This window comes from Bufo bufo, chromosome 2, assembly GCF_905171765.1.
Source record: "Bufo bufo chromosome 2, aBufBuf1.1, whole genome shotgun sequence".
In the NCBI taxonomy this organism is placed as follows: domain Eukaryota; kingdom Metazoa; phylum Chordata; class Amphibia; order Anura; family Bufonidae; genus Bufo; species Bufo bufo.
In genome coordinates, this window is record NC_053390.1 from 143,866,387 (window position 1) to 143,877,109 (window position 10,723).

At 43.6% G+C, this 10,723-nt stretch overlaps 1 protein-coding gene across 1 annotated transcript in view; it reads left to right on the forward strand.

Moving 5' to 3' along the window:
* The window catches only part of RHOBTB3 (Rho related BTB domain containing 3), a 110,147-nt gene extending 99,788 nt beyond the window's left edge, over window positions 1-10,359 (forward strand). The window contains exons 11-12 of the mRNA XM_040421554.1: window positions 6,432-6,528; window positions 9,948-10,359. Coding sequence (XP_040277488.1) covers window positions 6,432-6,528; window positions 9,948-10,063 — 213 coding nt within the window. The 3' untranslated portion in view covers window positions 10,064-10,359. The remainder of the gene's footprint in view (window positions 1-6,431; window positions 6,529-9,947) is intronic.
* The last annotated feature ends 364 nt before the right edge of the window (window positions 10,360-10,723 follow it).

Here is a 10,723-nt window from a genome sequence, read left to right on the forward strand (position 1 = left end):
GCGGCCTGTTTACAGTCCGCAAACCATTTAACTTTTCCTTCTTAAAAGTAATCATAGTTATGTTTGGCGGTGACCCATTTCACTTTATTTTTGTCTGACGGGTCATCAAGATATTCCGTATATGCAAGTCGAACTTGCTGTATGGCCTGTTCATATTTCCTCTGCATTTCCCTTTTCTGCCCTATTGTGTATGACGACATTATACGCCCTCTCAACACCGCTTTAGCGGTTTCCCAGAATAGCTTGGGGTTTTGCCTATGGGATTCGTTATCTTGGGAGTACTCCCACCACCACCCCTTTAATCTGTCAATAAAGTCCTCATCTGTCAGCAGGTGATTTGGCATTCTCCATACATGATCCGAACCCTTTGGAAGAGTTTCCGCCATCTCAATCCATAGCGGAGCATGGTCCGATATCAATAAATCTGCTAGTTCGGTTTTTTGAGTTCTCGGAACCAGGTCCGGAGACACCAATATATAGTCTATTCTTGACCACGACCGCTGAGAGTGAGAGTAGTGGGAGTACTCCCTGTCTGCTGGGTGATGATGCCTCCATATATCTACTAAATCAGTTGCTTCTAGCAATGGAGTCAGTGTATGGGATCCCTCCGGGTTTTGCAAAAGTTTACTTTGTCCCACCTGCTTTCTGTCTTCTACACTGTTTCGTACCCTGTTAAAGTTGCCTGCCACCATCATAGGAGGGCCCTTATTTTGCAGAACTGAAGTTTCCAGTGCCTGGTAAAAACCTGATTGGGCCGCATTAGGGGAATATATATTATATAGGAGCAGTTGTCCGCCCATCAAGTTTAGCTCCACTTTCAGCATTCTGCCCTCCCTGTCAGCTTCACTATTTTCCAAGGTGTACTGTAGGCTCTTATGAAGGAGCAGCATTATCTCTGCCTTCCTACTGTACCTACTGACGGCGATCCAAGTACCTGGCCTACCCACTGTTTGTGCATTCTCCAGAAGTCTTGATCCTCCAGGTGTGTCTCCTGCAGCAGGGCTATATCCGCTTTCAGTTTTTTAAGATGTCGTAGTACCATATTGCGTTTGGTCTGTGAACGCAGACCTTTTACGTTCCATGTCACAATTCTCATATAGGCACTTGACTTGGAGCTATCCCTGGAGACACACCTAGAGAAGGTCCAGACCGTCTATCTCTGATTAGTGAAAGAGAGTACATGACAGCAATGAGCAATATAAGAACAATTCCCAACTTAGAACCCCCCCCTCCCTTCCCCTCCCCTCCCCAACAATGAACATATGAAACGTTCACAAACGATATCAGTCTCATAGTGTTGACTTCTCTTTTTTCGGGCAACATCCGGAACTATCGCAATTCCATATCTCACTCAGATATCTTGTCAGAAGAATAAATTCGTTCACCCAAAGCCCTCCACAACTCTTTTGTGCATATTCATAATAGTGAACCACTCAATTCCCCTCCATATAGATTCAACAATGAAATTGTTAATTTTTTTTTTTCTTCTTCCGCCCCTCTTCTTTTTCCTCACTCTCATTGCTAATGTGACCAATCTCCCCCTCCAGCCCCCACATACAATGAACCAGACGAAACCTGATAATGTTACTCTCCATCATAAGGAAGGTGTCCAGTGTTGTCTATCAGCCACCAATTGGACAACCCTAGTAAACACAAGTCCTCAGGACCTCTGTCCTTTTAGTCCTGAGAGTCATCCGTGGCCTCCACGATCGTTGGGGATCTCTGATGGTGTTGAGAGTCCGGGAATCTCTCCCTTCTGCGGCGGTGCATAGATCCTGACGGTCTCCTGTCTCTCACTTGGCTTGATTCCCCTTCCATGTCTTCTAGGAGAAAGGTAGGTATCGATGCAGCCACCTTGGCGAAAAACCCTCAATGTGGCAGGGAACAGCAAAGCGAATTTAATTTTCTTCTTGACTAGGGTGGAGCAAATTTGTGAGAAGGCTCTTCGGTGCTTAGTAACTTCCACAAAGTAGTCACTGAAGAGGAACACTTTTGAACCCCTCAACATGAGCGGGTGTTGAGTTCCTTTATATTTCTTCAAGATCGCCTCCTTGGCGGCATAATTTAGGTATTTCGCAATGGCCGGTCTTGGCCTAGGTCGGCCCCATTCTGCGTCAGGGGACCTGACTGGTCCCAATCTATGAGCCCTTTCAACTGTGTATTCGCCTTGGAGCCCTAGGGCTTGAGGAAGTTCCACCGCAAAAATTTGGGTTAGTTGTGATGGTGGGATATCCTCCGGTAATCCCACCACACGAAGATTACTTCTTCTGGATCGGTTCTCCTGATCTTCTAACTTATCTTTAAGTGCCTGGTTGTTAGACAGCATCTCTCGTACCTGTACTTGGGTTTTTTTCCAGCTCCTCTTCTATCAGAGCTACTCTTTGCTCCAACTCAGTTGGGTGGAGTGTTGGGAAACCTCCGTTTGAATCTGGAGGAGTGCTGCCGAGACCGTGGCTTCCAGCGTGGACTTAAAGAGGACCTTTCACCAGAATAAAACATCTAAACTAACTATACAGACATGTAGAGTGGCGCCCAGGGATCCCCCTGCACTTACGGTTATCCCTGGGCGCCGCTCAGTTCTCCCGGTATAGCCTCCGGTATTTTCATAGTTATGCTCCACCAGGGGAACCTGACAGCGTCTCTTTCTCCTATGCTGTAGCGCTGGCCAATCGCAGCGCTCAGCTCATAGCCTGAGAGGTTTTTTTTCTCTCAGGCTATGAGCTGAGCGCTGCGATTGGCCAGCGCTAAAGCATGGGAGAATGAGACGCCGTCAGGTTCCCCTGGGTGGAGCCTAACTATGAAGATACCGGAGGCTATACCGGGAGAACGGAGCGGCACCTAGGTATAACAGTAAGTGCAGGGGGATCCCTGGGCGCCACTCTACATGTCTGTATAGTTAGTTTAGATGTTTTATTCTGGTGAAAGGTCCTCTTTAATGTCCGGCGCTAGTAGTTGCGCCACTTCAATCGCCATGGTTCGGCAAGTAATAGTAATGTTTGGGGTTAGACTGACCTCCGTGTCCACTGGTTCCGTCTCTGAGTGCTTGGCAGATGGCTGCGCCGCTGACCGGGTGAGTCGCTGTGTTTTCTCTGCCGCCGCCATCTTGCCTCGAGGCTGGCGTTCGTCACCCTGAGAAAGTCGCGCTGGGGTGTTCACTATGCCGTCTTTCCTCAGAAATTTCTCCATCCACCTTGTCTGTAGCCAGTGCGGAGGCCAAAGTTGGACTAAAGCGCCTTCAAAGGGTTTTTTGATTTGATTTGCGGGCTTCGGGTGTCGGAGCACCGATCTTCCTCACCTTCTCATGCGCGCGCCGGAACCGGAAGTCTTGATTGCTTAAGTTATTTCGGTGGCAACTAAGAATAAATTAGCAATTCTGTTTTTTGTTTTTTTTATGGTGTTCACCGTAGGGACTACTTTAAATATTTTTGTAGTGCGGGTTGTTCTGGATGTGATGATACCAAACATGTGGGGGAAATTTTATATTTGCTATTTTTTCATTGAAAAGTGTATTTTCAATGGGAAAAAGCGTTTCTTAGTGGAATTTTTTTAATACATTTATAAGAGCTGAGGACATGGGTTGCTAGATGGCCGCTAGCACATCCGCAATACCCAGGCCCCATAGCTCTGTGTGCTTTTATTGTGTAAAAAAACCGAGATGACCTGAGATGAGTCCTGTCCCTGACTCATCTCACATACAGGACACATCTAAGGTTAATCTGCATATGTATTAAATAGTTTTTTTTACACAATAAAAGCACACAGAGCTATGGGGACTGGGTATTGCGGATGTGCTAGCGGCCATCTAGCAACCCATGTCCTCAGCTCTATACACAAAATCCCGGTGACAGGTTTCCTTTAAACCTTCTGCTGATCTTTCCCCTTCTAAGGGATAGTACATAAACTGCTTGTAGTCTGTAGGGGAATAGGATCTCCTTACAGGAGCTACTCCTTGCTGCTCTGAGGTGTTCGCTCCTCAGCAGGCAGCCATAGACTCCACAATCTCCCTCCTAGAGATGAAAGGTGGAGCCAGCACTGACTAGCCTCATGGGACCTCCCACTCCCTATACAACCTTAAGGGATGTGTAGTATATGCATATAATACATGAAATACAGTGACTAACACTTTCAGTGATTTTCAGGACGCTGCATCATCAGTAAACAAAAATACAGTAGTCTCAGCTCCAGTTTTTAGGATGTTCAAAATTAGCCAGTGTGCTTTCCCAGCATTTATTTCTTCCATTTAGATAATGGCTGTGTTTGTGTTATTATATCATTACCATGTTATGTAATGCTGCCACCCTGTGGTCATTCTTGTTATAAGTTTCCTAATTGTATTATGTATTATGTAAATTCCATTACTCTTTGTTCTACTCCTCCCTTTCTGTGACATCACATCCTGTGCTCTGTTTCTGTGTCTTCCTTTCCTGCAGCAGACTCAGAGCTGGTGAGAGCATTTCGTTTTGACCTCTAATGTACTCTAGTATCCTCTAATTTCCTCTGTGTTTTACTCAAGGTAAACTCAATAAATTGCCAAAGCATTTCCATCGTATCCTCCTCACTGGACTTTCACATACAAATGGTACCACGACCTAGGGATATTAGTGAGTTCAGCTGTCTACCATTGCTTGTACAGAGATTACCACTGACAACCAGTCAGAGACTTCTCTAACGTACATCTGTGGCAGAATAGCTAGCTATACTTGTTTACTGTAGACTGCTGGTTAAATACGTCATCATAATTGTTTTCTGCAAACCACACATAAAGAGAAATTATGCATCAAGGGATATAGCTGGATTATATACTACTGACATATTCTACAGGTCCTGACAAGACTGGGCATTTTTTTTCTAATGCCAAAATGCATAGTCTATGTAAATCTTGGAAATACAGCTTCTAGCACTACCTTCCTTTTTCTATGTTTTTACACGTACTATGATCTTGTAAAAGAATGTTTTTTCCCCATCTCCCTTGGGCCAATATTCAGTAACAGATATATAGGACAAAATGTCTTCTGTGTGTAATTAATAAACAGGAATTTGTGTAAAGCCACTCTTACATATACAAATACCACAATACATGTCACACAAGCAGCTGAAAATGAAGTTATTATTTGAACCAAGGACTTTGCGTGAAAAACACCATCAAAACACCACAAAACGGTGTATGGAGAAGTTAATTCTCCTACTGACTACCCGCAAACGCTTTTTTGCTGATAATTCATACTTCCCAAATAAATCAAATCAACAGCCATGTGCATAGGAATTTTTTTTAGATACTGATGATCTATCCTGAGGATAGGTCATCAGTAGTAAAATCCTGGAAAAAACCTTTAAATGGTTATGTGAGGTAATCGAAAATAAAACAGGCATTCTGCCATTGTGCCGTTCATTGTGGAGCATGATTAACATTTTACTTTTTTTTCTATGGGTTAGTATGTTTTCATCTATACCAAATATGTACAGTATTTTATGTTTTACTACTTTTACACATTAATAGCCTCTTTATCTTTGCCGTCCATGTGCCATAACATTTTTATTTTATGTAGACATATGAGGGCTTGCTTTTTGCAGGACCAACTGTATTTTTAGTGACACCATTTTGGAGTATATATATCTTGTTGGTTGATTTTTATTCATCTTTTTGGTGTGTGGAAATGCAAAACAAGTTTTGCTTTTTAATCCATGCACCATCATAGAATGTTAATTTTATTCGATGGATCAACTAGTTTTAGTTGCCTTTTTACCACTTCTGCACAATAATAGTTTTACTTTGTTTAACTTATAGTTTAGCTACATTTTTCTGTTGATGTAGCTGTATGTGGCCTAGTTTTCGGTGGGGCTTCTTGTCTGCGGAGTAGCGTGTGGAGAGAAGTTGGTGAGAGAGGAAGCAAGCTGAGGAAAAGCAGAGACATATTGGATAACAGCAGGGGTGTAGCTAAAGGCTCATGGTTCCTGGTGCAAGAGTTCAGCCTGGGCCCCCCACTACCCTCAGTGCTTTGTGGCCAGGGGCAGGGAAGCCCACAGCCTTCGTGGTGCCTGAAGCAAAATTGAAATGCCCCCCCCCCTCCCTGCCAAATTCTTGACCTAACCGCTTCATTCCAGCCAGAGGTGTAACGTGACCCGCATGCACTTTCTACAATACCGGTATCTTCTTATGCAGCACAAGGGTCTTTGGGTACCCTAAGGCCTAATGCACATGGCAGAACCATATGCAGGAGGCTATATGGGGATATGTTGTGCTATAAATCACAGTAAAAAAAACTCTGTATTAAATCGGAGACATATGGAGATACAGTAGGCTACCAAACAGACCCTACGAGCTATATTGTATCTTTGCATAAATGTTTGCTCTATGTGCAGATTGTCTTTCAGTGTAAGTACTGTATTTGCCATTTATAGCTCATTTCTTTATATTCTGTTTTGTTTGCCAGTTTCATAACTTTGAAAACCTCTACACTTGGCTACTGCACTTTGTTGCCACGCACTACCTGATCTTCAGTCAAAAGCAAGAGTTCCAAGATCTTTCAGGTAAAACTTGGCTTTAGAATATGCACAGGAATTATTTGTAATGGTGAAAGCCTAAATCAAACAATCAGATTTGAAATTGTGCTACATGAGTAAGAATGCATTCACACACAGCAGAACTTTTGCAGAAATGCTGCATTTGTCCCATTAATCCAAATGCACCTTGCAGAAATCCATGCTCATTCTGCAGGAACAACCTCACCCAGATATATAGAAATGATTTTCAACCACAGAAATTTCTGCATCAAATTTTTCCTGTTTGACTTTAAAGGTGCTTATACACATGACATTCATTGTCAACCAGAAAACACAGTGATACATATACAGGTATAATGCAGAATCGATTGGTTCCAAAACTGTACCATCACACATGCCTTGAGTTCAAAAATAGTACAATAAAACCCATTTGAGATAAACATTCAATATTGCATGGAAAATATATATGATGGAACTGAAATTATCACAAAAATTCTGGTCTACATAAAAGGTGGTCCTTTGGTTTCACTTGTGTGGAGAAATGTCTGGGTTCCCTGTGATCTTAGTTTTCTCTTTGATAACCTTAAATATATGACATGGTACCTACTGTACACATCTATCTATTATGGCATGGAATTTACATATCTGCAAACCTATCAGCATACAGTAGATAAATGAAAAATGTTGGCATATTTTTCTTTAAACCCCCTATGGGGGTTTAAACCCCTCTCTGCACAACATGCCTCCATTCAGTATCCTAACTATCTTCACAGTCTCAGGTTTGTAAAACAGTTGTGCTAGATACGGCAGAAGTAAAACCCACACACGTCTTTTGTTAACCCATTTTAGTATGTTCATTATGTTTCCGGAGTAAATGTAATTGTGGAAATTCTTTCATTTTCAGAAGATCATTAATCATGGCTCTCTATATTTTCAAATATGGACTGGAAATGTCACAGAATGTTTATAGAGTGCAATATATAAGTCACTTGTATACAGAGCATTCAGTATAGACGTGATTGATAGTAAATGAAATAATAATGTAAATCAATTTTATATCTTAAAGCGGTTGTATAACGGTAAACTTTTTTTTAACAGACCTAGCAATGTGGCTGGACCCACGGTGGTGATTATACTTACCCATTCTCTGCCACTGTTCCAGCTCCAACTCTCCACAGCCTCCTCTGTAGGTCCCAGGTCTCTCTGGAATGAACATCATGTGACTGCTGCAACCAATTACTGACTGCAGCGGTCACATGACCTCCGCCAACAGGAAATTAATTCGAGAGACCTGGGACCTGCAGAGGTGGACGTGGAGTGATGGAGCCGGAACCAAGTGACAGGGTCCAGGTAAATATAATCGCCACCGTGGATCCGGCCACTCTGTGAGGTCTGTTAAAAAGGTTAAACAGCCCCTTTAAGTTTTTAGGAAGTAGTCAGTACTTGGTTATTTTAGGCCTGGTTACAGCATCATAGCATTCAATGAATGTGTTGTATGCAACAGATGCAGTGGCAGCACCACTGGGCCTATTGGTCTTAGTGATCAGCTGTCAGTCCCAGATACAGGGGAAACATGCAGTCTAAGGGTGCCATGACACGTGGCAATTTTGTTGCAGAAAATATAAGTTCCATTCATCTGAATGGGGTTGTTTTAGTGGGAAGCACATGCATTTCTGCAAACCTCATTGAGATGGATGTGATTTTCGATCTCAGAAATTTTCTGCTGCTTGTGAAAGCACTCTAAAAAAGTGGGAAAATACAGAATTTTTTGTCTTATAAGACGCACCTAGGTTTTAGAGAAGGAAAATAAGAAAAATAATATATTTCATTAGACCTCAGATCAGTCCACCAATGTTAATAAGACCGCAATCAGACCTCAGCTCAGACCCCCAATATGAAAAAGACCACCATTCAGACCTCAGATCAGAGTCCCAATGTGAATAAGACCCCATTCAGACCTCAGATCAGGCCTCCAATGTGATTGATCCCCCAATCAGACCTTAGATCAGAGCCCCAATGTGAATAAGACCCTCCATTCAGACCTCAGTTCAGACCCCTATGCTCAGAGCAGACAAAAAAAAAATCAACTTATCTCTCCCACTCCAGATGGCGCCGCCGGTCCTGAGTTCCAGCGCACTTCCTGGTCTTCCTGCTGCACTGTGCTGTTACCCAACATTGCACAGCATGAAGACCCAAAGCGGACCTACGTCCTCACGCTGTGCGCAGGTCACAGTGCAGCGTGAGGAGCCTGCAGGAGAAGACCAGGAAGTGGGTACAGTTTTTGTATTAGGGTTGTCCCTTGCTGCAGCGCTGGCCAATCGTAGCGCACAGCTCATAGCCTGGGACTCCCAGGCTATGAGCTGTGCGCTACGATTGGCCAGCGCTGCAGCAAGGGACAACCCTAATACAAAAACTCCGCCCAGTGCAACAGAGGGAGCTGCAGACACCGGAGCCTATACCGGGCGAACGGAGCGGCGCCCAGACATACTAGTAAGTGCAGGGGGACCCCTGGGCGCCGCTCTGCCCACTGATATAGTTAGTTTTTAAACTAGTGAAAGGTCCTCTTTAAGCCACTGAAAATCAGTTCTATTCATATGAGTAAGGCCTCATGCACACGACCGTCTGCCGGCCATGCCTGTGCTGCGGATCGCAATGCATGGGCACAGACCACGTGCCCGTCGTCTGCAGACACTTGAATCTGATGGTGCACATCACAAAAAGTAGTGCATACACTACTTTTTTGTGGTGCGGAGGCACGGACAGAAAACCCATAGAAGCACTCCATGGGCTTCTGATGTGTTCCGCACCGCACTTTGTCTCCCAGATTGCGGACCCATTCAAGTGAATGGGTCTGCATCAGTGATATGGTGCGCACACGGCTGGTGCCTGTATACATTGTGGGCCGCAGTACGGGCACAGGCCACCTATGGTCGTGTGCTTGAGGCCTAAGGCCTGTCTCAGGTGAGTTTGTTCACTGTGTGAAACATGCTCCATGTGGTAGCGTAAAATCCTGTAGTGAGCTCTGCTCCTTTGACTGGATTGCAAAGCATTTTAACGATTGATAACGAGGTGTATCTCTGCCTGACCTCAACTGTAATTATTTGTACTGATGGCATTATGTCAGAAATTTCTGCAACAAAATATGGTTACTTGTGAAGGCACTTTTACTCTTGGTCAAACCCTAAAATCCTAATAATTATTTAAAAAAAATCCCAAATACTATGTATGTTAAATTGATTTAAAAAAGCCATATCAGTCGGGGGGGGGGGGAAGCAGAAAAATGTACTTCAATAGCTTACCTGACTATCTTACAAGTTACCTGACTACTTGTTTAACCATTATGAGTGCAATATAGCTCACGTGGCCTGGACATGCGATCTTATGGGGTTCAGATATCCTATGTAATCTTTTATTTTTCACACCATCCATTTTATCGTTTTATGCAGCAGAGGAACAGAATTTCGTGGAATCACACAAGTGGCCTTCAGACAGTTACCTGGCTCAGCTTGCAGAATATAGAAGATACATTTATTCTCCAAGATGCAGGTGTGCAGTAATGTGACCAGCACACATATTATCTACTAATTATCAATGCATAACAATATTGTACCAATACACATGGAGCACTGTACTGCCACCTTCCAGGTACTTTCCAAAATACAGTATATTAAAAAGTGCTTGACATTTTAGAAGAATCTGGGGAGAATCCCTGAACCGTCGCCCCTTTTGATGGCCGGAACAGTACCTACCAATGCTCTGATCTGACATGTTAGTACCTTGTTATAACCTGAATTACTCCAGCTATACTGTTACCATCTCCACCCTTATTTCTATGGCTAACAAATCATTCCATAAATCTGAATGGGGTTGTCACACAGCATCAGGTCATAGTGCATGCCTACGTGCTGATCCTATACGCAGTCAGGACACGGCTCAGCGGCCTCCGGGAAGAAGACCAGGGAGCATGAGTACAGCCAGCACTACCAGCGCTACACTCACCGCTCCCTGCACCTCCTGTGTACTAATGAGTGCTTCCACAATGAAAGTGCTCATTAGTATTTGCTTTATAAGACGCACTGCCATTTTCCCCGCACTTTTGGGGGGGAAAAAGACGGTCTTATTAAATAAAAAATATGTTTTTTGTTTTTTTTGTAATGCTCTGGGATCGATCGATTGTGCCATTCATTCGACTGGATCTTGCAAAAATTCATGTGCGTGCCAT